Genomic DNA, 27,066 nt, shown 5'->3' on the forward strand with positions numbered 1-27,066 from the left:
CTACATAGTGAGTTCCAGGACAGCTGGGGCTACAAGGAGACCCTGTCTCAAAAAAGACAAAAAAAAAAAGCATATCTGCCCTAGAATCATATACTTCATTTTGTTGTTGTAGTTTTCCAGCTCCTATGATTTGAACACACCTTTTCTGTGTCTTGCATAACAAATGAACTGAGTTGTATTCCACAGTTGGCATTTTTAAATTTATTTAATTAATTAATTAAAAAAATTTTTATGTGTATGAGTATATTGCCTGCATGTATGTGAGTGCACCTGTGTCATGAAATGCCTTGGATGTCAGAAGAGGGCTTTGGATTCCTCTGGAACTGGAGTTAAGGACTGTTCATAGCCACCATGTGGGTGCTGGGACTCAAACCCGGGTCCTCTGCAAGAGCAGTCCGTGCTCTTAACCACTGAGCCATCTCTCCAGCTCCTAATTAATTTATTTTTTATTTATTTATTTTTTTTTCCCTCTTTTTGAGACAAGGTCTCCCTGTATCCCCAGCTGGCCTGGAACTCACTATGTAGACCAGGCTGGCCTTGAACTCACAGAGATCTGCCTGCCTTTACCTCTCGAGTGCTGGGACCAAAGGTGTGTGCCGCCACTCCTGGCCTTTATTATTTTTTATTTTGTGTATATGAGTGTATTGCCTGCATGTATGTTGGTGCACCCATGTTGTGCAATGACTGCAAAGGTCAGAAGAGAGCATTAGATCCCCTGGAACTGGAGTTACAGATGGTTGTTAGCCACCTTGTGGGTGCTGGGAACTGAACCCCAGTCCTCTGCAAGAGCAGCCAACGCTCAAACTGCTGAGCCATCTCTCAAGCCCCGACATTTGTTTTTTTCCTTATGATTAAACTCAAGTTAGAGTTAGGCAAAGAAGTCTTGAAAGATGGCTCAGTGGTTAAGAGCACTTCTTTCTCTTGTAGAGGACTGGGGTTTGGTTCCCAGAACCTACTTGGTGACTTGCATCTGTCTGTAACACCAGTCCCAGGGATCCAATGCCCTCTTCTGTCTTCCACAGGCCCCTGCATGCATGTGGTGCACATAAACTCATGCAGTCTCTCACATACATATTAAATAAATAAATAAATTAGTACTTTATTTCTTAAAATATTTTATTTTTTATTTTTATTTTGTATGTATGAGTATACTGCCTGCATGTATGTACGTGCACCCATGTTGTGGCGGAGGTCAGAAGAGGGTGTCTGATTTCACTGAAACTGGAATTATGGACGGTTGTTAGCAGTCATGTGGGTGCTGGGAATTGAACCCTGATCATTTGCAAGAGCAGCCAGTGCTCTTAATCACTGAACCATCTCTCCAGCCCATAAATAAGTAATTTAAAAGAGTTTGAGGGGCTGGAGAGATGGCTCAGCAGTTAGGAACACTGGTTGTTCTTGCAGAAGACCTGGGTTCGAATCCCAGCACCCAGATGGCAGCTAATAACTGTCCGTAACTCCAGTCCCAGGGGATCCGACAGCCTCTTCTGACCTCCATGGGCATTACACCACACGGGTGCACTTACCTACCTGCATGCAACACACACATACACGTAAAATAAAAATAATAAATAAGTTTTAAAAAGTTTAAAAGGGTTTGAGCAAGAACACAGTCTGGCCGATGATGAGCATTTAACATTGCATCACGTTAGGGGGCACATGATGTGGGTTTGGCCCATTGGTCAAGCACACCCCTCCACTGCAAAGACACTAGAGAAGTCCTTTACTAGCAGAGAGATATTCTGACATGCTAGGACTACACTGCTTCCAGGTTTTATCCACTGGCTTTAGTATCCACAGATGATTGTCGGGGAGGTCAAGACAGGGTCTCAAATAGGTTGGTCATGAGTTTAATGTGTAGCTGAAGATGATCTTGAATTCCTGGTTCTCCTGCCCTCACCCTCCAACTGCTGGAATTATAGGCTTGTACTACCCTCTCAGCTCCACAGATGATTTTTACCTGAATCAGTTTCTACAGTGATGGTTTCAAGATTGTGACTTTCCACATATATCATTTGTTCTGTGCTTATTAGGTTGCATTTTTCTATAAGGAAGTATTTTCTCCTAGCTGTGCATGGTAGCTTATGTTTGTAATCCCAATTCCTGGAAGGTAGAGGCAGGAGGATCAGAAGTTCAACATCATCCTCAGCTATATAGCAAGTTCAAGGCTACATAAGTCCTTATCTCAAGAAAGAAACAGTGCAGACAAGATAGCTCAGTAAGTTAAGGTGCTTGCGGTTAAGCCTGACAACCTCAGTTCAATCTCCAGGACCCTCATGGTGGAAGGACAGAACTGACTCCCACAAGTCGTCTGACCTCCATGTGTATGCAATGGCACTGCACATATACTCAAAAATAAGTAAGAATAAATAAATGAACAAATAAAATGAGTAAATGTCAAAAAAAATCAAGTATTTTGGCTGGAAAGTTCCAGTAAGGTAAGTGGTCTGCATGTGGCTGAGGGTCGCCAGCAGTATTTAAAGTTAACAGGTGGGGGGCTGGAGAGATGGCTCAGCATTTAAGGGCACTGACTGCTCTTGCAGAGGGCCTGGGTTCGATTCCCAGCACCCACATGTGACTATGAACCATCCTTAACTCCAGTTCCAGGGGAATCCGAAGTCCTCTTCTGACATCCGAGGCATTGCATGACACGGGTACACTCACATACATGCAGGCAATACACATACACATAAAATGAAAATAATAATTTTTAAAAAGTTAACAGGTGGGTACAACAGTACAACAGATGGGTCATATTTAGGAGGAGCACCCTTAGTGCTATGCAAAGGGCAGAATAACAAGACTGATCCATACATCATTGGCCACTGGGGAGTTGTGGTAATTGATATGGGGTGCGGGGATCTCCGGGCGCCAGCTGCTAGAATGGCGCCGGTCTCCTGGGGGCGCACCTGGGAAGCGGCGGTCCCGTGGCGCGTCCGCACTGCGTTGCTGGTGGGTCTCTGCTTCTCCGGTCTCTGTGGGTCTCTGCTACCGAAGCTGGCCCGGTCGAGTTCCGCCTCAATTTCACCCGTGCACTCTCTAAGTTTGGGCCGTCAGCTGCCGGGTCAGGAGGAGAGGTGCGGGGTGGCTAAAGCTGGATTTCTGTGAGTCGATGCCGAAAGGATAGCGCCCCCCGGGGAGGCTGGATCGTAGGCAGTAAGACACAGAACTCAGCTCAGTCAGTGGTACAGCCCTTTTATTTAGTGACTTAGCTTGGTTCCTAGTCTCAGTGATCCAGCTTCAGCTCCAACTTTATTGGGGTAAAACTAGGACTATTTATAGTGTGGAGACAGTAGAAGAAGCCTTAGCTGATAGGTACTCCTGGAATGCCTCATTTACATAGGGCGGTGGGCTTCTATCAGGCTATCAGACAACGCCTGATTAAAACCTGGTAGCTCCTGTGCCGGAGGGCATGTATCTTGTGCCAGGCATTTCAAAAGTAAGTCAGGGAGGAGAGCAGAAGTCGCCCCGCTGAGAAGAGGAGTCTCCCCAATCGCACCGAGCCAGCTTGTGGCTATCCGGACATGGGGAGACTGCTACCCTAAACAGCAGGGGTCCCCAACAATTGATGCAGAAATTCAGACACAGTCCAGCAACAGGCAGAAAAGTGTGACAGCCAGGTGAACCCATTCTTCGGGGGTGGTTGGGAAGGGCTTCCTGGAAGAGTGGCACTGGGAACTGCTGCCTCTGTGCTCCCTGCCACATTCCCACCCAGACCAGGACAGTTTCTAAAGTGGTTTCCGTGCCTCCCTCCTTCATCTGCTCACCTCCTATTCACAGCAACTAACATGGTCTTCTCAAATGCAACTCAGGTGTCCCTCTCTCCCCAGAACTCTTCATAACCTCCTGTTGTTGGAGGCCATGGTAAAGTCTTCGATTTTATTCTATAAAGTTTTGTATTTGCATGGTTCCTCACTGCCTCTCACAAGCCTCTCTCTCCTCTACCTATCTCCCCACTACCCCTTCTCCAGAACATCAGGTCCTTGAAGAAGGGACTCTGCTTGTCACATATACCAATATGTTCTTAGCACTCATGACTTTGTGTTCAGCAAATATTGATTAACCAAAAGAATAAAGGTGGATGCTCATAAATAGCAAGTGTCTGTTTGCACCAGGATGGCCCAAAGGGCTCCATCGATACAGAACACCTTTGGCTATGTCTTAAGTGGGATGAGGAGTGTGTCTGGGTGGTTCCCAGGCTTCTTTCCCAACCTCACCCCCATTTTCCTCTCCTCTCCTTGGACCACATGCCAGTTTCAGTGAGACATTCCAGTTTCTCTTCTGGACCATGTTTGGCATGGAGGAGCACAGTGTGGTGGACATGCCGCAGTTCGTGGTACCTGAGTTCGTGGGCCAGGCCCTCTATGGCATCTTTACCATCGTCATGGTTATTGTGCTGCTCAACATGCTCATTGCCATGATCACCAACTCCTTCCAGAAGATTGAGGTGCGTGACGCAGGCCAAGTTAGGTAGCGAGAAGGGAGAAGGGACTAGGGAGTGATAGGCCACAGAGACACTTGTGTTCCTGACTTTGGAAAAATTTTCCTCTATACCCCCCTAGTACTGCTGTTTGTCTCTCCAGAGTCTAGTGCTCAGGATGGTGGTGACAGTGGGGTCTGGATGCATTGTAGAAAAGTTAAGTGGAAACAGGAGAAGTGAGGGGAAGGAATGGATGCGTTGGATTTACAGGCTGGACAGGAACTGGAAGTTAGGGAGGAAAGAGATAAAGGAGTGGGGAAGACGTGTCAGGGAAGTTTGGGTGACACAGGGGCTGGAGATGGTAACAAGGAGAAGAAAGTCATTGGCACATTAGGAGAATAAGAAGTGAGAGGACTGGAAAAAAGAGGCAGACTGAGTGAGCAAGGGGGCTGGCGCAGCATGGTCCTTGCACAGCTTCCTACCTCCTGGTCCCCAGGATGATGCTGATGTGGAGTGGAAGTTCGCTCGCTCCAAGCTCTACCTGTCCTACTTCAGAGAGGGCCTGACACTGCCTGTGCCCTTTAACATCCTGCCTTCCCCCAAGGCTGCTTTCTACCTTCTCAGGTGATGACCTCAGAGCTCTGGCTCTGAGCCCCTACCCTCTGCACACTCCATAGCTCCTGTCCCCACTTTCCTAGGCCCTGTCCCTGACTAACTTCTTTCCACCCTCATAATCTCTCAGGAGAATTTTTTGGTTCATTTGCTGTTGCTGCTCCTGCTGCAAAGCCAAGAAGCCAGACTACCCCCCGATCCCCACCTTCGTGAGTACCTCCCCAGCCTGTTGTTGGTCCCTCACCTGTGTCACCTATGCCATCCAGGATGTGCACAGTGCTGGTACACCTGCCTTTCTGGGTATGTTCCCAGAGAGCCTGCTTCTGGTTCCCACTCTCTTGTATGGCCTCCATTTCCATCTTCCTGGCTCTGGTCATTTCCTGTATTTCTAGTCCCATGTCCGGCAGCCTAAGCAGAAGTCTGTGCCAAGCTACAAATACCCCTGGTTCCAGACAAACGATGCTGAGACAGGCTTGGATGATTTCAACAACTTATGAAGAAGCCACCTGGGAAGTGAGAAGGCTAACAGAGGCAGAAAGAGGTGGCTGGGTACCCAAGGGGCCCACCTACCTCTCAGCATCTCTGCCGTAACCCAGCCGGACTCAGCATGAGAGTTTTCCTAATTCAGACCATTATTGCCAGCTCTGTATGGGTCCTCCCTTCCGCCTCCACCTCCCAGCCTTCACTACTCCCCCTACAGTCCTCTCACAGACCACCCTTCCCCTAGTCAGACCCCATCACTCTGTCTTCCAGAACTGCACTGTAAAATGGAGACAGACCAAAGACAGAAAACCTGCACAGACTGTCTTTGCCCTTCCTTCTTGTACAGGACAGTGATTGGAGGAAGGCTGAAGTGGAGAATCTCATTCTCCTGTCTTCTGTTGCAGACCAACCCTGGGGCAGGGACAGGGCCTGGAGAAGGAGAACGTGGGTCCTACCGCCTTCGTGTCATCAAGGCTCTGGTGCAGCGCTACATAGAGACTGCCAGGCGTGAGTTTGAGGAGACCCGTCGGAAAGGTCAGCTGTCCACCTCCAAACCGTCCCCATTCCTGGGCCTGGCTCACCTGGGAACAGTGCCCCACCCCCAGACTCATGCTCCTCTTCAGCTACATATGTCCACTGCTCCACCCTGCCCTTGCCCAGAGAGGTCCTTGTGCTTAGTCACCCACTGACTCATGTGGGCATTTCTTCTGTTCCTCTTATTTAATCACTCACTCTGCCTTTATTCATGTTTCATGGTCTCCTTCAACCCATGTACACTGCTGTGTCTGCTCTTGTCTCAAGCTGTCTTAAGGGAGGGGGTTCTGTGTAGAGCAAGGACGCACGGGAAACTTCCATTGTTGGGAAGGTGGGCAAAAAGGACTCAGCTAGGAGGCACTGATTGCCCTGGAAACCCAAAAGACAAAAAGAGCCCATTGTTGCATTGAGATGACTGGGAGAAGGAGAGAGAGCTGCAGCTGAGGGTGGAGAAGAGTTTGAACCAGCTCTTCTTGTGTGTAGGATGCCGCAAGGGTGCAGGGGTGTAAATGTACAAATCTACCCACTGAGAGCATTCTCTATGCTGCCGTACCCTTTTCTGGCCCACAAAACTCTCTGTTTTGTTTTCTTTTTTTGTTTTTGAGATATTATTACTATTATTATTATTTATTATTATTATTATTTTGGTCATTTTAAGACAGGGTCTCCCTGCAGCCCCAGCTGCCTAGAACTCACTATGTAGACTAGGCTGGCCTCAACCTCACAGAGATTCACTGTCTGCCTCCCAAACACTGGGACTAAAGGCATGCACCACCACACCCGGTTTTCGAGACAGTCTTACTAAATTGCTCAGGCTGGTCTTGAGCTGATTTTGTAGCCCAGGCTGGCTCTGAACTCTCCAAGCTCTTCTCTTAGTGTCCCAAGTAGAGGGAGTATAGGTCTGCACTACCACCTGGCTAAGGCTGTCCTTCTTTGTCTCCTAAACTCACCATCCTCCCACCAAAGCTCAGATTCACCTGCCATAGTCTTCCCACCCACCTGACCCCTCAGTTCTTCCAGACATCCTCCTTTAGGGTCCACCCATGGTTGTTCCAGGGTTCAGCAGGATGGGGTAAGACAGAAGAGGTACTGAACTGGCTCACCTTCTGAAAGATTTCCCTGTCCTGCTCCACCTCCCCAGACCTGGGCAACAGGCTGACAGAACTGACCAAGACTGTATCTCGACTACAAAGTGAGGTGGCCAGTGTGCAGAAGACCCTGGTAGCAGGAGGGATGCCACGGCCTCCTGATGGTGCCAGCATCCTCAGCCGCTACATCACCCGAGTGCGCAACAGCTTCCAGAACCTGGGCCTCCCCATCCCTGAGACCCCAGCAGAACTGAACATTCCAGGACTTGTGGTGACCGAAGTCTCTTTAGAAACTGGGCTTGATGCTGCTGAAGAGTCTGGAACTCCAGCTTCTGGAGAGTCTGGCCCCTCCTCCTCTGCTCCTGTGATGGTGCACCAGGAGCAAGAACCAGAGAGGGCAGGAGACCTGCCCCTGGAGGAAGACTCAGAGACTAAGGGAGAATCCTAGTGCAATGGAAGGGTTTCTTGTCATGGAGTACAGCAGCCTAGTTGGGTAGAGAAGGTCCCATAGAAGCCCAGGATGCTTTCCTTGCCTCCATGAAATTTCTGCTGTGGCTGTCACACGACAATCTCTATCTCTTGATATTTATTTTAAGATCCTCTGCTTCCCCCTGAATTGGACTCTGTGTGAAGAAAGCGAAGAGTAACAGCTTGCTCTGGGGTTCTGAGTACCTTGGGTCTAGAATCCTACTTTGGGATTCCTCTGCTCTTTGGTGGAAAGAGTTCTGGTCTAGGAGGCCAGAAGACTGAGATATAGGAGGTTTTAGAGGCAGGAGGCCCAAGAGGCAAAAGGCCTGGCTTCAACACTAACTGTCGGACTTTGAGCAGGTAATGTCCTTCCTTGACCTAGTATTCCTTATCAGACAAACAGGACTGAGAATACATCTGTCTGCTTTCCTGCCTTAACAGTTGTGAGGACTCCCTGGCTGTATGTGTGATAGGTTGATCAGGAAGTTACTCTTTTCAGTCCCTCAGCCCCTGAGCCTGCTAAGGGAAGACAGTCTTAGGGAATAAAACAGTCATAGAAGTCCATGTCTCCACACCACAACTCTGTTTAATTGAGTAGCCATCACAGGTCTTCCCTTGCATGTCCCAGGGAGTCCCTATACATAATGGAGTTCTTTCAACCTTGCCATGGCCCCAAGTCTCCCCCAGCCCTGGTTGGGGAGGTGGCTGCTAGGGCTGGAGCCAGAACCATACTCTTACTTCCTGAGGCCATTCAAAGCCTCTCTTCATAGTAAGGTCATCAGTTCCCAAGATTCCTAAGTGACTTTCAGGGTGCAGCTCTTCTGAAACTCTCCAGGGTCCAAGTGCAAGGTCCTTCTCCTTTGCAGAGTCAAGACCCTCCCAGAGGGTGACTCTGGCTGCCCTACTGCTGGAGAGACAAGAAAAGAATGTGAAGCAGGGTCAGGGGAGGGGACACAGCTCACAAAACAGGCAAGAGGGTGACTTACCTGGTGAGGACACACAGCCATGCCTCTTCTCCCCTGAAAAAGACAGCACACTGAGACTCACACCCCAACAGATAGAGCCATTCCCCTCATTCTGTCTTTCCCTTCACCTCAGGGCAGACTGCCCACTTCCCTCCTCCCAGGCAGCCTTTCCACTTTCCATATTGCCTGTCCATCCCACCCACACATCACTCTTCCATTCTGCTCCTGCCTCCATGCTTGGACTTGGCATATCCTGTCCTGTCAGCCCGGTCAAGGCAGAGCCTCCTGAGACCTGAAGCATCACTGGCCTGTGTGCCAACCTCGTGTACTTGGTTCATTTGGTCTATCAAACTGTAGTGCAGAGGGAAGCTTCTGAGAACACATCCAGTCATCTGAGAATAGTCACAGGTCTTGAACTGCTTACAGGACCTGGCAGAACCTGAGTCTCATTACCCAAGTGGGTGTCCTGGAGGCTCTGGGGACCATGTCAAGACATGCTGGCTTCTTTTACCCACCCTGCCATCCTTCTCCTATGCATAGCTCACCACCCAAATAGGCGCAGTTAAAGTGGCTGCAGGTGTGATTATAACTCTGGAGAGTCACGAGGCTCTGAGCTCCATCTTGAGAGAACCCAGTCACCAAGAAGACTTCATGGGGGGGTATCAGCACCTCACGTTCCTCAGGGAAGACAGACAGGGCCTGGATAAGAGCCCCAAAACAAGTCCTTAGAGAGAAGAAGGTGGCATTACCAAACCTGCAAGCCACTGCTGCATCCACAGAGCTGGAGGCAAACTGGCCCAAGCGGATGGAGTCCCCCAGCCTCTTGGGCTCAAAGCGTAGGCTCCCCACGCCTCGGAATACCACCTCCCCAGCTTCCCTGATGCAGCCTCCAGTGCCCCGCAGCAGCTGCAGGGCCCGGGTCAGATAGAAATGCAGGGCCTTGAAGGGGAAGCGCCTCATGTAGAGCTCCCGAGAGCCACCCCCCGTCCGCACGGCCTGGTTCAGCTCCCAGTACAAAGTGTTCGTTGAGTTGGTGTAGACCATAATGGCTATTCCATGCTGGGCCTTGAAGCCAGGGGGCAGAGTGAGCCTGTGACGCCTGTGTTCCCAGGCCTCCTGGGCAGCCTCCCAGGATTCCCGTAGCAGGGCATGGTGTGCCATCTCCTCCTTTAGCAGCAGGCCTGCCTTCTCCTCCATCTCCTCAGAGCAGCCCACATAGGCATCATCGAAGGTGTCTGGAACCAGGCTCAGGGGCAGGATAGGAACAGCCTCAACCTATGGACAAGAAAGGGAGGAAGCACACAAGCAAGAATACAAGCTCAGAACAGCAGATCAACTCAGAACTGCAGAATTTCATTTCTATGCCCAAATGTTTGGTGCATGCAAATTGGCAAGGGCCCAAACAGGCACAAATAGCACAGGCAGTGGAGTCAGACAGACGTGGGTTCAAACACCACCTGTGGGATCTTGAGCAAGTCTCAGGTCTGGGGTTTTCTGGGCTTCAAATTCTCCATCTATGAATTGAGGACACTTCTAACCTCACAGCGTTATTGTGATGAGAGCATAAAGATCACTTCTGCACAACCTAAAAGGGGTTATCTCTTCATTAGAAAGGCTCTTCCTGCAGTGAGGAGAGATGAGGCTGGCTGACTCCAGATGCTTTCTTGGCTCCAAGGGTCATTATTCAGGTGACAAACTGCAGCAATGTCTAATACCTGCCCTGGTCCCCATCCTCAGCTGTCATCCCCCGGGATGCCCTGCAGGTGCTCAGCCAGCACATGGAGTCCCTGTCAAATGGGAATCCTGCATCCTCTCCTCCTTTAGAAGTCTTTATCACAAACTTGAGGGTGGGGTGAGGGGTTTACTGTCCCCAGCCCAACCCCAATCCCAGGGTGTGATGGGGGTAAGGTGAAGCCTGCTTGGGAGGGCCAGCCAGGGCAGCAGTACACCCATCAGGGTTTGCCTGCACTGAAGTCTGGTGTGAGATGGGAAGTGGGGAGGAGAAAGAGGCAATTACTAGGGAGGGGTGGTATGGAGGATTACACTGGAGCTAGGGGATGTTGGGAGGTGGAGTTCTGGGAGAAGGATCAGGAATTTGGGCTCCCTACAGGGATAGAAGTGTCTGAGAGGAGGAAGGAGTTCCTGGAAGCTTCCCCAATTCACTTCCTCAGCATCTTATCCCCCAACTGGCCTTTGTTGGCAAAGGGTGCTCCTGGAGACTTACCTGCCAGAGGGTCTGCAGGCTGAGGACCATCAGCAGAGCCTCTAGCATCATCCTTAGGGGAGTCTTAGGATCCAGATAAGGGTGAGGCCAGCGGTGGGAGAGTTCTGGCTTGGACCTCCAGGACCCTTCCCTCTGCAGGGTGAGAGGACACGGGGTCTGGCACAGGAGAGCGGAGTGGGCGGGGCCAAGGGCGGGTCTAAGGATTTTACTCTCCCCTCCCCAACCCCTAGTCTCAGACTACCCAGATGCCCCCACCCCCAGCGTCTCTTGCCCCGGGACATCTCTGCGACCTTAAAGGCGGGGCGGTTATATGGTTCCGCCGGCAGCGGGAAGGAACGGGGACAGAGGACCCACCTGGGGCCGTGGAAACCCGGAACTTGCCAGGGGGGCGCTATCCTTTGCCGCAGGCAGGGGTTGAAGTGCGGGGTAGGCAACTAGCTGTTCTGGAACTGCTGAACAAAGTCCCGGCGACTAACTATAGCCCCTGGGCTGGTAACCCGACACCTGTCTTCCCCAACAACAGACAGGGGTGTGGGAGCGAGAGTGGCGGAGTCCTTGAGTGGTTGAGGGGCAAAATGCTCCTTCCCTTGGGTGGCAGAGTCTTTCTCTAGACTCCAGCTAGGTCAAGGTTTCAAGAGGGACTTGTGAGACCTGGCTTCTTCCTCAGGTGGGCCTGGGACCCGGCTGGGCCAGGGCTCCAGACCACCACGTCAGGAAGCCCTGCGAGGGTCGCTCCGTGGACATCTCGCTTGCTAAAAGAATGCCACGCGTGCACTGGCTTATTTGCATATAATTTGCATATGGCTTACACGTTGAGTCACGCGCACAAGCATCTATCAGCGCTCACTTCCTTCTCTAATTTTTAACCCCTCCCCCGTCGCCCCTCTCCCATCAGTAGAATGGGATTAAGTGTAGACCCTCAAAGTCCAGCCGGGCCCCCTGCCCCAGACCCTCCCTCCCTGGACCTCTTTGGGTCAGGTGACTCCCATGTTTGTAAACACCAGCTTTCCTCACACCTCCTCTGGGCATGACTATAAATAACCTGGCTCTGAGTTTCAGATGCCCAGTTCAGGTATGGGAGAAGGGGCCAGCTTAAAGGGCCAACAGTTCAGGAAAGAGCCTTCTGACCACTGGAGGGTGGAGAGGAATGTCCCCTAGAGGGAGTATCCTGAATATCAGGATTTATTTTGGTTTAGTTTAGTTTTTTGAGACAGGGTCTTTCTGTAGCTCCAGCTGGCCTGAAACTCTCTATGTAGACCAGGCTAGCCTCGACTTCATAGAGATTCACTTGCCTTTACCTCCCAAGGGGGAGAGGGATGAAAAGCATACCCAGCCCTTTTTCATGTTTTGAAGTTTATTTTTATTTGTGTGTGTGTTTATTATCCCTGCTTGTTTGTATGTGCACCATGTGTGTGCAGGTGCTCTCAGGGACCAGAAAGAGGGCATCAGATCCCTTGTAACTAGAGTTACAGTCGTTTTGAACCTCCAGATATGGGTGCTGGGAGCCTAACCCAGGTCCTCTGCTAGAGCAGCAAATGCTCTTAACAACTGAGCCATCTCTCCAGCCCTGAGTATTAGGATTTAGAGATGTCACCTTCTGGGGCCAGGGTAGGAATAGGATGTGAAACTACCCAAAGGTCTCCATCCTGGTCCCTTCATTGTTATCCCTTCACCACCTCAGATTGTCAGCCAAATAAAGTTCCCTTCAACTAGAATACTTTTATCTCCTCCAATCCTTCCTGAAGACCAAAAAGGAAGGCAAACTGTTAGCAGGGAGGTAGAAAAGCAGTGGCCCCATGCTTACCTATCCTTCCTGCCCTCTCTTTGGAGGGACTTAAGTCCTGGCCATTCCAGGACAACAGATGCTCTGTGGGGACAGCCTCTGGCTTTGGGGAATTTCTTCTTATAGCCCAGGACCTAGACTCTCCACAAGGCCTAAGATATAGAGTTAAATATAGTCATGGGACAGGGGTCCTGAGAGGAGCAGGAAGTCCTCCCAGGTCACATGGCAAGTTAGGGCTTGAGCTGGAATCTAGAACCCAGGCTCCTTAGTCTGCTTCTTCTTGCACCTCAAGTGCTCAAAGAAAGGAACAAAGCTGGACATGGTGCTACATGCCTATAATCCCAGCACTCAGGAGGGAGGCTGAGGCAGGAGGATCATCTCAAATTTCAGGCCAGCTTAAAACATCATGAGGCCATCTCAAAAGGAAACACAAAGAAAAGAACAAAATGAAAGGAGATGCCCCATGGCAGGGGTACAGAAGCTGCATCATCACTACCTTGGCTGACCAGAGCCTAAAACCCGAGCCTGGTGATGAGGCTGTGATACCATCCTAGGTCCTCCACAGCCCTTGGGCATTTTCCTTCTGTGTTTAGGGACTCACATTGTCATGGGAAGAGCATTGGCCCAGGTCACACTGGCAGAAGCTAGTGTTCCTGAGCCTTGACAAGACAGCCAGAAATAGATGGGGGAGTGTCACATTTCTGAGCAGCTGTGTTGGGGAGGGGCAAGGGGTATGGAATGGACAGTTCAAAAGAGAAAGCTGTCCTCCCTGCCCTGGTGACTCTCACAGGAGACCAGCACCAGCTTTCTCCACCCTGGAGAAGGTCTAGGTAAGGGGCATCCCATCTTCCTTCATAGGGAGCAGGGGAATATTTTTAGATGAAATTTAGGGGATTAATGAAGTTTTAGGGACCCTTGGATGGAGTGGTTGAAGACACCTAGAAAGGTTTGTGGATGGGGGAAAATGTGAGATTTTTGAGAAGAGACTTGGGGTCATATACCCATAAGTGTCTGTTTGGTGAGGGCCTAGAAGAGAGGACACTAACCATGGAACTGCAATTAATAGGATGAAAGGAAGGACAGGGGAAGGGCAGCTCCCTTGGCTGTGAAAAGGGATTGCCAAGATGGGATTGTGGTCATGCTTGTAATCCCAGCATTCCAAAGACTGAGGCAGGGGATTGTGAGTTGGAGGCAAGCCATGGATGGGAGGTACTCTACAGGGTCCCAGACCATCCTCTGCAATTCTGAACCCTTATTGCATCTCCTCATGACACTGGTCACCGAGCTCAGAAATCTACCTACTCTGGGGTGCTCTGCCTTGTTAACTATGCCCAGAAAGCCTACCTGACTTGTTTACCAGAGACTTGGGGATCATTCATCATAAATGTAATAGAAACAAGATGGAGCTAAGGGTAGAAATCAGAGCAAGTGTGTGGTGGACCCAGGCAAGGCTTTACTGAACCTTCTACTCTGGAGCGGAAGAAAACCAGCACTGACTGACAGGGTCCTGCTGTTCAAAGAGGAGAAGAGAAGAGGCAGACTTCCACTGATTTGCCAGGATGGCTAACTGGGGTCATCATCTACCCTGATGAGCTTAGTAGCTGAAGCCGTGGGACTTGGGGTTGCAGTACTCAGCGCTTAAGCTGCATCCAGGGTGAACAGAACCTGGCCCAAAGAGAAAGGCAGCGATGCCAGTCCTTCTATCCCAACCCAGTAATCCTCCAGGCTTCTGCAAGGCCACATGAAGCTGCAAAGTTTATTTAGGTCTTCCATTAGTAACAAGACTCTGGGCAACATTTTGGTGACTTTGTCTCTGCCTGGCCCTGGGCTGAGCCCTGGGGACACAGAATGGATCATTCCTGGTCCCTCCCCTTAAGGAACTTAACAGGCCAGGAGAGGAGATAGGCACATGAGGGGGCAGCACACTGTAATTAGGTTGTCCACAGAGGACAGTCAACATGATTCAGAGCTCAGACAGGTGGCTTTCCTAAGAAGGGGACCCCTCAGCCAAGTGTTGAAGAGTGGGTGGCCACAGGGGCCACCAAGGAGAGGGGAAACACTACAGCCACTTGGCTGCAAGAGCCAAGAAGAGGCTAAAGAGGTCTGAGAGGGGATTAAAGACCAGAATAAGGATGTTAAACTGCTAGAGGTGTGGGGGGATGTTTTATTTCATTTTTTGCCTTTTATTTTTTGAAACAAGGTCTGTGTACCCCTGTCTTGCCTTGAAGTCACTATGCAGCCTTGAGCCCCTGATCCTTCTGCCTCCACCTCCGAGTGCTGGGATAGAGGCATGTGCTACCATGCCTGGTTTCTATGACATGCTGGTGATCAAACATAGGGCTTTGTGTACACCAGGCAAGCACTCTATCACCTTAAGCTACATCACCAGCACATCTGCTTTTTTATTTTTTATTGTTCTTTTTTTTTTTTTTTTTGGTCTTTTTGAGACAGGGTCTCCCTGTAGACCCAGCTGGCTTGGAACTCACTAGGTAGATCAGACTGGCCTTGAACTCACAGAGATCCTCCTGCCTCTCCCTCCCGAGTGCTGGGATTAAAGGCATGCACCACCACACCTGGCATTGCTTTTTTATTTTTGTAGATTTATTTTTTTATGTGCATGTGTGAATTTATATGTACCAGATACATACAGAATCACTAGGATGCCAGAAAAGGGCATCAGATAACCTGAAACTGGAGTTACAGGCTATAACTCCATCCTCTGTGGTTTCTCTCTTCCCTTGGTGAAATGGACGCTCTTTGTACTCTGCTCTGCTCTCCTCCACCACCCAGGCCGGGGTCTCTTTCTGCCTCTCCCTACCAAAGTGCTGAGGGTTGAGAAAAGAGTCCAGGGTGAGCCAAACCACAGGATTCCAAAGAGCATAGAGGACTCCTAGACTGGGCTCCACCTCTGTCCTTGTCTAGCTACAGTGCTACCTGCTGACCTGACCTTTCCTGGAGCTACCCCTCCTCTGGGCTCACAAGTAAAGGGAGTGGAGGCCAGACTCACTTTGGCTGTCAGGTCCCTTTGTGACTGGCTACCTTCCCAAACACTCCCATTCCGCACACTCTGCCAGACCCCAAGGTATGTATGAGCACATCCTTAGAGCTGCTACCTCCCAAACTTTTGCATTTTCTGTTGCTGTTGCCCTAAATTAATTTCTCTCCCCCAAATTCCAATCTTTTCTCTCTTAGTCTTGACTGCTGTTGCCTCCTCTAGCAGGTATCCAATGTTCCTTCCAGCCCTGTCCCCCTTAACAGAGTCTCACATAGCCTAGGCTGGCCATGAAATCACATGGAGGATGACCTTGAACATCTTCTTGCCTCCACCTCCCAAGTGCCGCCAGGTTTTGGTGGTATTGGGGCTCCAACATAAGGCTTCATGCATGCTGGGCAAGCACTCTACCAACTGAACTACATCCCTAACCCATTTCTCTACAGTGTTTCCATTTCTATCTTGTGATTGTGCTGAGCACAGGGAGCCACAGATACTAGGTATCAGTTAATGGTTCTTTTTTATTTTTATTTATTTATTTTTTATGTGTATGCTGCATGTAGATAAGTGCACCGGTGTCATGCAATGCCCATGGAAGTCAGAACTGGATGTCAGATCCCCTGGAACTGGAGTTACGGACAGTTGTTAGCTGCCATGCGGGTGCTGGGATTCCAACCTGGGTCTTCTGCAAGAATAACCAGTGTTCTTAACCTCTGAGCCATCTCCCCAGCCCCAAGTCAATGTTTTTTAAACTGTAGAGATTAACATTGTGATTTTCCAGATGAAGAAGAGACAGCAGCTTGCCCAGGGTCACCTCCAACATGCAGATTCCGGCCATGATGTCTCTCTTACTGGTGTCTGTGGGCCTCAGGGATGGCCTTCAGGTATAGTCATCCTCCACCACCAGTACCCCACTAAATCCTGGAAGGAAAAGCAGCAGGAGGAAAGAACCCCCCAAGTTTCCCTGGAGATCCACCTGTCCCAGTTAGGGGACCCCTGACAACCTGGTCTTGGAGAGCTTGCAGCTGGTAGCTAGCTACCAGTTCCCTTCCCCTCCTGATGTGTTTGGGATCTGTCCTGCGTTTCCCAGCAGACAGGCTCCCCCATCTCGGTGCAGGAGACAACTGGAGGACAGGGATCCCATTCTCCTAGAGGCTGCCCAATCAGTCCTTGGTGCTCCTCGCCCACAGGTTCAGAGCCACCCCATCACACAACGGGACATCTTTTCTCAAGAAACACCCCTGGACATGGCCCCAGCGTCCTTCGACGACCAGTATGCTGGCTGTGCAGCCGACATGGCAGCTGCCCTCCCAGATCTCAACCACTCAGAGTTCAAGGCTAACAAAGTCTACGCTGATGGCTGGGCCCTTGCCAACACCCAATGGCAGGAGCGCCAGGCCTGGGGACCAGCGTGGGGCCTCGGCCCCACCCGCCCACCCCTGCGGCCGCCGGGCTTCCGGGATGAGCATGGGGTGGCGCTCCTGGCCTACACGGCCAATACCCCCCTGCACAAGGAATTCAACAGGGCGGTGCGCGAGGCAGGCCGCTCCCGGACCCACTACCTTCACCACTTCTCCTTTAAGACTCTCCATTTCCTGCTGACCGAGGCCCTGCAGCTGCTCGGCAGTGGCCTGCGATCTCCACAGTGCCGCCAGGTGTACAGGGGGGTGCAAGGCCTGCGTTTCCGGCCAGCAGGCCTGGGGACCACCGTTAGGCTGGGGGGCTTTGCTTCGGCGTCCCTGCAGAACGTTGCAGCCCAGCACTTTGGAGAGGACACCTTCTTCGGCATCTGGACTTGCCTTGGAGCGCCCATCAAGGGTTACTCCTTCTTCCCTGGAGAGGAGGAGGTGCTGATCCCCCCCTTTGAGACTTTCCAGGTGGTCAACGCCAGTCGAGCTGCCCAAGGACCCGCCCGCATCTACCTCCGGGCGCTGGGCAAGCGCAGCACGTATAACTGCGAGTACATCAAAGGTGAGGAGCAAACCAGGCTGGTCCCTCTGTGCAAAGGGCGGGCGGGATCCCCCATCCTCCAGGGGCTTTGGCAAATCCAAGTCCCCATCTTCTACTCAAATAAAAGCAAGCCGAAGGGTGTGTTGGTTCACACCCATAATCCCAGCACTAGGGAGGCTGAGGCTACATCATGAGTTTCAGGACACTGTGGGCTACAAAGCAAGACCCTGTCAAAGGAGGCGGACAAGGGGTGGGGGAGGGAAGCAACCAGACCTGAGAAGCAGCCACACTTGGTAGTCTCTTCCCTCAGCTTGAAGCTGGAAGGGAACTGATTTCCAGCCATAATATTGACATCTAAACCGCTGTTGGCTGAAATGAGAAAAGGGGCGCGCGGGGCGGGGCGGGGGGCGGGGCGCCTCTTGGGGTGACTCAGCTGCCTTGAAAGCCTGTTGATCTGAATTTAGACTCAGGAACCCATATGAAGATAGGAGAGGACTGACTCCAGGAGGTTGTCCTCGGACCTGCACATGCTCGCATACACTTTTATGCACAGTAATAATAAAAGAAACTTTAAAAAAGAATTGTGAGGGGCTGGAGAGATGGCTCAGTGGTTAAGAGCACTGGCTGCTCTTGCAGAGGACCCTGGTTTGGTACCCAGCACCCACATGGTGGCTAACAAGCATCTATAACTCCAGTTTCAGGGGATCAGTATATGCCCACTTCTGACCTCCGTGTACACTGAACTGCACAGGTGCACTTATACACTAATACACATAATATAAAAATAATAGATAAAATTTTTAATCTATTTTTTAACTTTTAAAAAAATTGTATTATTTTTATTTTATGTGTATTGCCTGTATCTAGGTAAGTGCACCCATGTCATGCAATGCCCTCGATCAGAAGAGGCTGTCAGATTCCCTGGAACTGGAGTTATGGAGAGTGGTTAGCTTCCATGTGGGTACTGGGATTCAAACTCTGGTCTTCTGCAAGAACAGCCAGCATTCTTAACTGCTGAGCCATCTCTCCAACCCCCAATGATTTTTTTTTTTTTTTTTGTCTTTTTGAGACAGGGTCTCCCTGTAGCTCTAGCTGTCCTAGAACTCACTATGTAGACCAGGCTGGCCTTGAACTCACAGAGATCCGGGGTGTGGTGGCACACGAGGCCAGCCTGGTCTCCATAGAGAATCCAGGACAGCTGGGGCTACAGGAAGACTGTCTCGAAAAGACCAAAAAAAAAAAATTCTTTTTTAAAGTTGTGTGAAAGCCCCAACCTTGGTTTCTGAGAGGAATATTTTTTTGAGACAGAATGGGAATTTCATGCTGTGTGTATGCCAGGTGGATATGGGGGGTGTTGTGCCCTTAAGTCCTAGTTCACCTGTGCCAACCTGTAGCCAGGAAAGTGTCAACTGCTCCTCCTCCATGCCCCTGGCCAAGCCCTCAAGTCAGAGGAGGAACGACAAGGAGGGACTGACTCTCTACCTCAGACGGCTGTGGGCGACTGTTCCTGGCTGCGTGGGGCCCAACTTTCATGGTTAGAAACAGATAGTTGGCCTACACTGTGACCATGGCTTAAATGGGAGGAGGTTCAGTGTGGCTCTATTCCTACCTTGGACAGCATCATGAAGAAGACAGGCCAAGAAAACAAACCAGTCCCAGGGACAAGGCAGAGGAGATGGAGCCACAAGTGTAATTTCAGGCCAGAGGAGCAGGCATGGCCTAGAACAGACTTTGGCTTGCCTCTCTTCTGTCCTCGAAGCTCAGGTTAAGTAAATGAGATCAAGGGAGGTCCCCTGTAAGGGAGCAGAGTTAGGGAACAGCAGGGTTGGACCACAGCTCTGGGGGCCCCTCCCACCTGGAGAGCAACTGAGATTTTGTTGTCTCTTTCCCACAGAGAAGAAGTGCAGGTCTGGGCCCTGCCGGCTGGACAGCTCAGGTAAGAACTGAAGACGTCTGTGCAGGCTAACCTGGAGCTGGCCCTCACCTAGATTGTCCTCTTATCCTTACAACCTCCTAACCAAAGAACTGAACTCCTTAAAAAAAATATTTATGTGCACAAATGTATCGCCTGCATGTGTGTAAGTGCACTCGTGCAGTGACATGCAATACCCACAGAGGGTGTTGCTCAGAAGAGGGTGTTGGATCCCTTGAAACTGGAGTTACAGATGGTTGTTAGCAGTTGAGCCATCTCTCCAGCCCCAAGAAGTGAACTCTTTCAATCAGACAGCAGCGGTGGCAGTCAACCTCTCACAGAGGATGTGTATGTGTGGAGGGGGTGGTGGCTCTGCAGCAGTGTCTGTGCCCCTCACAGATAAGGGCCAAAGTCAGGCTCAGGTTTCAGGCTGCTCTGAGGCTAATATAGGAAGGGCTGTTCCCCTCAGAGTTCCCTTCTCTTGGGCCTTTTCCTTCAGTTGTGGAATCCATGGTCCCTGTTATTATCCTCAGGGCCTCCTCAGACCTACTTTCCAAGGCCAAGGCCAAGCCTTGGATGTCAGGGACCTACACTTTAGGCTCTAACCTAACATTCTCTATGACCAATCTATTATTTCTCTGGGCCTCAGTTTCCCTATTTGTAATAAGCAAATAGAACCAAAAGACATCTTCGTCTCTTTCAGGTCTTTCTGCTTCGCACACTTGCTATACCAGGGCCTACCTGAGCCACCACTTCTCTAGGTGCGAACAGGCCAGCTCTTAGCATGCTTCTCCCCTCCCTCCCCAACCCTGCCTTCCTCTAGGAGCATAGCCAATGGGCAGGAAGGCTACCCCACCTCTCTTTGTCCTTTCCATTCTCCCCAACAAAATAGTCCTGAGTTCCAGGCTATTCTGTGCCACCAATCTACAGCACATTGCAGTGGCGTTGGTTGGTATTGTTATCAGCCACTCTAAAGAGGGCAGAGAGACAAGCAGCCCTTTACCATACACCTAGTGCGGAATCATGTCCAGACAGCCTGGCTGCAGAGGCAAACTCTGAACCGGCCACCATAACTGCTTCCACCACGGTGTGGCTCTACACAGCAATCTACCAGAAAGAATAGGAGTATTTCCCTCATACAGTAGAGTCAGACCAGACACAGAAGTGACTTGTCTGAGGTGACCAAGACCAGAAGCTGGTTTCCAGCTTCAACCCAGGCCTTTGTTTTATTATTACTAATTTTTAATGTGTATGAGTGTATTGCCTGCATATATGTAAATGTACCCATGTCATGCAAAGCCCATGGAGGTCAGAAAGGGCTTCAGATCTCCTGGAACTGGAGTTACAGACAGTTGCTAGCCACCATGTGAGTGCTGGGAACCAAACCTGGATCTTCTGCGAGAGAACAGCCAGTGCTCTTAACTGCTGAGTCAACTTTCCAGCCCCGTTTTTTCTTTTTGAGGCAGGGTCTTTCCAGGTAGCTCAGGCTGGCCTGGAATTTATCATGTAGCCTAAGCTGGCCCATAACCCTATGTGCAGTTCAGGCCAGCTTCAAACTGACCCTTCTCCTGCTTCAGTCTCCTGAGTGCTAAGATGCTGGGTATATGAATCACTGTGCCTAGCTTGGGTCTCTAAATTCAAATGATGTATAAATTTGAGACTGGAAAAATTTAGGATTATTCTTATCTGGGAAGGGGTGTAGGAGCCAAGCTCATCACTAGATCCCCCTCAGATCTCTGCCTGCCAAGACCATCTACCCTGCCATGTCTCTTCTGTGTCTGCAGAAGGCAGAGGTTAGAACTGATAGGGTGATGGGGTGGGGAGACTGAAGTTTTCTCATCTCTGGTCTCTTCATCTCTGCCTGCCTTCCTTTCTAATTCTGCTCTTTGTCTCTCATTGCGTTTTGTGTATCATCTTCTCAGCTCACTCTGCCAGTCCTTGCATCGTCATGCCTTTACCTTGCTCTTAAATCTCTCTTCTCTTGACTTATTTCTCTGCAGCCCGGGGCCAAGGCTCCCTTTCCACTGTCTTGTCTCTCCTGCTGCTACTCTGGTTCCTTGTACTGGGGATGCTTCCTGAGAGTCCAGGCCTCCTGTGACTTACCAGATGTTGAGCAGCCCCATCTGCTCCTCTGCCGCCTGGAGGATGCTGGGCACCTGTATGCTTTAAGCATAGCAGGATCCCTGGTGAACCCATGTTTGGAAAACTCTGGAACCTTCTCTGACAATTGCCAAATCTGCCAGTAGAGACACAGAAGAGAACTTGGAGACTGAACCTTACCCACTGCTCTAAGAGTGAGACTGACTGGAGGTGGGGGAAGGGGGTCTCCAGGACAGGAAGCAACTCATTTGGAGAGAGAAGATGTCAAACATTGGGGGTGATGATGGAGGAGAGAACTGGGACCTGCTGGGGCCATTCACATGCCTCCCATACCCATCTGGAAAACTCTTAATTCACCCCTCCGGGAAGCTTTTCCCAACCTCTGTTACCTGCTGGGTACAGGACCTGCCTCTCTGCTCCCATTGGTCCCCAAGTGTTTCCCATGTGAGACTCTGCGCTTCCTGAGGACAGGGACTGGGTCTAAGGCACAAAGGAGGTAACAGAAAGTTGGGTGTGGTGGTGCATGCCTTTACTCCCAGCACTCAGGAGGCAGCGGCACGGGGATCTCTGTGAGTTCGAGACCAGTCTGGTCTACATAGTGAGTTCCAGGCCAGCTGGGGCTATAGGGACCGTCTCAAAATGGAAAAAAAAAAAAAAGGTAACAGAAGCTATGTGAAAGTCAGTTAATATCTGTTCCTGGGGCACTTTATGTGTAAGAATGGAGTGACTGCATCTAACTATGAGGATGGTGAGCAAGAAAAATGAGAAAGTTCTAGGCCCTCTCTTAGGATCCCTGTGGAACCTGTCATTTCCTTGTCAGCAAAGTTGTAATTTCTGGGTCATGGAGATGGTTTAGTAGGTAAAAGTGCTTGCCACCAAACCTGCTGACCTGAGCGTGAGCCATGGGTCCCACATGGTAGAAAGAACATGCTACCACACTCTTCTCTGACCTTCACACTCACGCCTGCACACACACATATCCACACATTAAATAAATAAATAAATAAATAAATAAATAAATATAATTTTTAAAATGTAATTTTTCTCTGATCTGTGAGTCCTGAAGTTATCTGTAGAGACAATCTTCCCAATTTTCAACTGCAGTCCCGAAGAAGACAGAACATGGGGGAGATACTAAGCGCACTCTTATTGTGGGTTGAGGCTTTGGGGACAAATGTCTATGACTGTCTGCTCTGGAAACTAGACAATGAATTTCCTTCCCTGAGCATCTATGCAGGAGCAAGCAAGGCAGAGTGACAGTCCTGTGACAGCAGCTGCAGAGCAAGACAGATGTGTGGCTCTCCCAGCTAAGAGCTCTAACTCCAAGTGGTAGACATTATGAGTTTTGTTGGGGAATTTTTTGTTGTTTATTTTTTGGTTTTTTGTTTGTTTAGTTTCGTTTTGTTGCTATTTTGAGACAGGGTTTCCCTGTAGCCACAGCTGGCTTGGAACTCACTATGTAGACCATGCTGGCTTTGAACTCACAGAGAATCCCTCCCTCTATATCCTGAATTCTGGGATTAAAGGTATGCACCATCATGCCCAGGTTTTTGTTTCATTTTGTTTTTGTGAGACAGGTTTTATGTAGCCTTCGCTAGCCTGGAACTTACTATATAGACCAGACAGGCCTTGAACTCACAGAGATCAAACTGCTTCTGCCTCCCAAGTGCTGGGATTACAGGAGTATAATACCCACTATATTCAGCTGACATTGCATCTTGCCCTCAAAGTCTGTACTCTGATCTCAATCCTTTTGGAATCAGGGTCGAGGCAGGCTCTGGATCACTCTCAGAGCACACAGACCATGTGGATAGGCTCTTGTGGATTGTGAAGTTAGTTGAGCTGGTCCTGAAGAGAAAATGTCCCAGGTTTTTAGCAGTAGTGGGGTTAGAGACAGTTTAGCCTGAGAACCAACAAGCATTTGGCTTTTGCCATGCCTGCCTGGAGGTGCTGACAGTGCAGTCACTCCCGGGACCCAGTTCCTGCCCTTTACAGGGCTTGCATCAGGACCAGGAGGCTCATGATCAGGGCCATGCAGAAGAAGATGCCCAGGAAGAAGCGGTCCATCACATGGGCCAGGCGCTTCCAGTCTTCATGATAGCGCTGGGCAACCCGGTGGCTATGGAAGGTGCTGGCAATGGAGGCTACGTGGTGCAGCAGGGCCTCCTGGTGGCAGAGACACCGTGGCTCAAGGCAAGGTCCAGCTGTGGGGCCAGCTGGAGGCTGGAAGCTGGGGGCTGCCTCTAGTAGCTTGGACTGCCCACAGGGCTCCCCTCGTTCTCTCACACACAGGCCTCTTGCCAGGTGTCCAAGCAGGAGGACTCGTGCCCAGGCAGGCACTGGATGGGCACTGGGACCACAGTAATGCAGATTCATGATGAGGATGGTGAGTGCTGTGGAGAATGTGACCATGGTCATAGTGGCCATGTAGTACTTCCCTACAAGAGAGAGAGTGCTAGGTGAGCCCCAAACAGGAAATGGAGGATACTGAGCTTCCCAGCTGCCTGTCATAGATAGAAGCCCACCACCAGGCTCTGAAGCCGTTGAGGGGAAGGATGGAGATAAGGGCCAAGTTCTCCCCATTCCTCATTCCTATCAGGGTTCTAGAGCTACCTGTTACTTAATTATTCTCACTGCTGGAGGCTGACAGTTATGGACATAACCCCTGCTGGTACTGATCCTTTCAGTACACCTGGGATAATCTATTTCCTTGGTTCATGGTGATGCTCACCTGAGTTCATGTCAAGTGCACAGGGAGAATGCCTGGTACACAGCCATTAAGTCAGTACATTACACTTGTTCCTTATTACACCTGATACTGGGAACCGGATCTTCCTCCTTAGAGGCTCTTTCCTGCCTGGCGGTGAGGTATACTCTCCTTGACCAGTGCCCTTCCCATTTCCCCTTAACCTAAAGCACCCCAGCGCCCACACCTGTCAGGGGAGGGGACGTGCTCCCCCAACCCCCACCGTACCCCCAGCAGGCTCACCGATGAGCGGCACGCTCTCCGCAGGTGGCATGCTCTCTGCCAGGATCAGCTGGAAGACAGTGAGCGCCAGCAGCACGGTAACGCCCAGCGACACCTTCTCGCCCGAGTCTGCGGGCAGGTGGAAGGCCAGCGGCGCGAGCAGCGAGATGAGCACGCAGGGCAGCAGCAGGTTGCACACGTAGGCGGCGGCGCGGCGGCGCAGCAGCAGCGTGAAGGTCACGTCTGGGTAGGGCTCCGAGCAACAGCCGTAGGTGAGCACGCGCCGCCGCGCCGGCATGCCCAGCACGCGCCACTCCACGTTCTCCACGAAGTCCGCCAGGCTGGCGGAGGCGCCGCGCGGACGCACGTCCAGCTGGTGGCCGCCGTGCGTCCACGAGCCGAAGGTCAGGCCGCAGCGCTGGGAGTCGAACGGGAAGGCCGACACGTCCACGCGGCACGAGCTGCGCGTGATGGCCGGTGCGTCCCAGCGCACGGCGCCGTCGTGCCGCACAACCACGTTGGTGCTGGCTGAGGTTGGTGGCTGCGTGTCTGCTCTGTGGATAAACCGAACTGGACTCATTGGGGCCTGAGGACAAGGTAGACCTCTTCAAGGGGCTTGGTCACTAGTCAGGCCTTAGCGGCCAGGGCAGCACAGGGGTTGGGGTGGAGTGAACCTCCCAAGGTGCACTTCTGCTTTTGGAGGTCTAGAGGAGGCAGCACCGGGAGGACTCAGAAGGAACCCAAGATCTAATCCAGATCAGAGTAAAAAGGTCTGTGCAAAACCCAGTCGTGGAACTTGTCCTCACAGTGACTTTGGGACTCATTTGGGAACTCATTTGAGGGACCCGGAAAGATGCACAATGTGTGCCATGTGTGGGCTAGGAGACGCAGAGCAACTAAAGATGGCATAAAAGATTGCTTTGGTTAGTTCGTAAGCTGGAGAGATCTCTAGAGTCCGGAGCCTGGACGGGTGAAGGCACCATAGAGAAGCAGTTGTGCCCAGGACACCTTTGAGAGCTACAGTTGGCTTGGACCACAGTGAGGACTCCCTGGGGACTTTCAGCCTGTGATGGCCTGAGGCAGCGTAAAGTGCGGGTACTGTGAGTGGTAGTGAGCTCCTGGCAGCTTAGAAGGGCGCCGGGAGAAAGACCCCAGGGCAGCCTAGCAACCCCATTAGGTGCTGAGAGGGAACTCAGTGCTTGCCTCAGAGAAGGGAGGGATCCAAGCAGGACATACTTGTTATAGAGAACGATGTCTGGCCGCCACACTAGACTGCTGGGAATTTGAATTGCATCCAGGTCACCATAAGCACTGGGGTCCCATCTTAGGTAAGCATCTGTCCACTCCTGGCGGATCCACAGGTATAGTGTCAGCACCTGGTTCCGTTCATCCTGTTTGGGGGTAGTCAATACATATGGGTGTGTATATGCACGCATTGCCCTCTTCATGCACACTTGGTCACAGGGCTCTGGTCAGTCCCCACAATCCAGCTTGCCAACATAGTTGAGTTCCTACCCAGACCTGAGCTCACTGTGCCACTTTAATGGTCCTTCAGTCTCAGTTTCAGCAGTGCATTTCCCAGGTAACTCCTGCTTAACTGGGATTCAGTGAGTTCAAGTATGTAAAGTGGTGGGTCACCAACGGGCATCAAGAGCTAAAGGCTTTCATCATTGTTGTTAATATTAACACAGCAAAGGGATAGCTAGGACAGGGCCCTTCTTCCGTTGACACTGGTCCTGGTAATACCCACAGCCCTACCACTACCACAACATACCATGTCAATGATCTGGGACAATGTCACTTCCAGGGTCACATTCAGAGTCTGGTCTGTGTTTGCCACAGGTCTCAGGGCACTTGTATAGTTGGCAAACAGGTCACGAAACAGCTTGTGAGCCAGCCTGCCCTCAGCTCCAAGGAACACTGGAAGATGAATGAGAAGGGTTGCCCACCCATGACCACAGCTCAGGGGCCTCTGATCATATCCTCCACCCTCAGCTGGAACCCTTTCACCTGTTCCATGGTCTCACAGACTTTCGATAGTTGTGTGTGTGTGTGTTTGTGTGTGATGTGTATGTACGTGTGTTTGTGTGTGTTCATGGAGGCCAGAGGAAGACATGGTGTCCTACTCTATCACATTCTGTCTTATTCTCTTGAGCCAGAGTCTCCTACTGAACCCAGAGCTTGCTGTTACTTTTGGCTAGGCTGGCAGGCCAGCAGACCCCAGCAGTCCTGGGGTTGCAGGCACATGCAGCCCCGCCCAGCTTTTTACATGGGTGCTGTTCCCACCCTCACCAGGCCAGCCTCCCTCTCTCTTCCACAGTCCCCAGATAGCTTGTTCTCAGCTCTGTTCTTACAGGCATTGAAGAGAAAGATGGAGACCAGGTGGAGAGGGTTTGGGGAGGACAGGAATAGAAGCAATGCTAGGAGAGGGCTGGTACACACCTGCTGGAAGAAGTTGCAGGAACAGAAGGCTCAGGTGGAGGTGGTGGCTCCTGGTCCCCATGGTTCTATCACAGTGGGCTGGTATGATGTGGACAGTACCTGGAAATCCAAAAGAACAAGATCTC

The 27,066-nt window shown here is 51.0% G+C and overlaps 4 protein-coding genes across 4 annotated transcripts in view; 2 read left to right on the plus strand and 2 right to left on the minus strand.

Annotated features, from left to right (window-relative positions):
- LOC103750817 (short transient receptor potential channel 2) overlaps positions 1–7,696 on the plus strand; it is a 45,527-nt gene extending 37,831 nt beyond the window's left edge. Inside the window, exons 19-23 of the mRNA XM_029556648.1 lie at positions 4,255–4,447; positions 4,917–5,044; positions 5,163–5,241; positions 5,920–6,049; positions 7,191–7,696. Of these exons, the coding sequence (XP_029412508.1) occupies positions 4,255–4,447; positions 4,917–5,044; positions 5,163–5,241; positions 5,920–6,049; positions 7,191–7,585 (925 nt within the window). The 3' untranslated portion in view covers positions 7,586–7,696. The remainder of the gene's footprint in view (positions 1–4,254; positions 4,448–4,916; positions 5,045–5,162; positions 5,242–5,919; positions 6,050–7,190) is intronic.
- Positions 7,697–8,171: 475 nt separating this feature from the next.
- Art5 (ADP-ribosyltransferase 5) lies at positions 8,172–10,845 on the minus strand. The gene is made up of 4 exons (XM_008854093.1): positions 10,795–10,845; positions 9,116–9,845; positions 8,592–8,624; positions 8,172–8,512 (listed from the first exon to the last, which is right to left on the minus strand). Exons 1-4 carry the CDS (start codon positions 10,843–10,845, stop codon positions 8,400–8,402), a joined length of 927 nt encoding a protein of 308 aa, XP_008852315.1. The 3' UTR covers positions 8,172–8,399.
- Positions 10,846–16,337: 5,492 nt separating this feature from the next.
- Positions 16,338–22,085, plus strand: Art1 (ADP-ribosyltransferase 1). Its single transcript, XM_008854095.2, has 4 exons — positions 16,338–16,453; positions 16,760–17,540; positions 19,414–19,455; positions 21,432–22,085. Exons 1-4 carry the CDS (start codon positions 16,391–16,393, stop codon positions 21,527–21,529), a joined length of 984 nt encoding a protein of 327 aa, XP_008852317.1. The 5' UTR covers positions 16,338–16,390; the 3' UTR covers positions 21,530–22,085.
- Positions 22,086–23,169: 1,084 nt separating this feature from the next.
- On the minus strand, positions 23,170–27,004 carry Chrna10 (cholinergic receptor nicotinic alpha 10 subunit). The gene is made up of 5 exons (XM_008854094.3): positions 26,942–27,004; positions 26,274–26,419; positions 25,736–25,890; positions 24,521–25,053; positions 23,170–23,969 (listed from the first exon to the last, which is right to left on the minus strand). Exons 1-5 carry the CDS (start codon positions 27,000–27,002, stop codon positions 23,521–23,523), a joined length of 1,344 nt encoding a protein of 447 aa, XP_008852316.1. The 5' UTR covers positions 27,003–27,004; the 3' UTR covers positions 23,170–23,520.
- Positions 27,005–27,066: the final 62 nt, after the last annotated feature.

Source organism: Nannospalax galili, unplaced genomic scaffold (assembly GCF_000622305.1).
Source record: "Nannospalax galili isolate Female #2095 unplaced genomic scaffold, S.galili_v1.0 scaffold1387, whole genome shotgun sequence".
NCBI classification, from domain to species: domain Eukaryota; kingdom Metazoa; phylum Chordata; class Mammalia; order Rodentia; family Spalacidae; genus Nannospalax; species Nannospalax galili.

Excerpts from the sequence above, each read along its gene's own strand:
- Art5 (XM_008854093.1), bottom strand. The coding sequence starts at position 10,845 with ATGATGCTAGAGGCTCTGCTGATGGTCCTCAGCCTGCAGACCCTCTGG. Across the intron at positions 9,846-10,794 it reads GCCTGCAGACCCTCTGGCAG|GTTGAGGCTGTTCCTATCCT; the intron begins GTAAGTCTCCAG and ends TCTTGTCCATAG. Across the intron at positions 8,625-9,115 it reads TAACTGCGCCTATTTGGGTG|GGGAGAAGAGGCATGGCTGT; the intron begins GTGAGCTATGCA and ends TGTCTTTTTCAG.
- Art1 (XM_008854095.2), top strand. The coding sequence starts at position 16,391 with ATGCAGATTCCGGCCATGATGTCTCTCTTACTGGTGTCTGTGGGCCTC. Across the intron at positions 16,454-16,759 it reads GCCTCAGGGATGGCCTTCAG|GTTCAGAGCCACCCCATCAC; the intron begins GTATAGTCATCC and ends CCTCGCCCACAG. Across the intron at positions 19,456-21,431 it reads CTGCCGGCTGGACAGCTCAG|CCCGGGGCCAAGGCTCCCTT; the intron begins GTAAGAACTGAA and ends ATTTCTCTGCAG.
- Chrna10 (XM_008854094.3), bottom strand. The coding sequence starts at position 27,002 with ATGGGGACCAGGAGCCACCACCTCCACCTGAGCCTTCTGTTCCTGCAA. Across the intron at positions 25,054-25,735 it reads GACATCGTTCTCTATAACAA|AGCAGACACGCAGCCACCAA; the intron begins GTATGTCCTGCT and ends GTTTATCCACAG. Across the intron at positions 23,970-24,520 it reads GGAGAGCGTGCCGCTCATCG|GGAAGTACTACATGGCCACT; the intron begins GTGAGCCTGCTG and ends TCTCTCTTGTAG.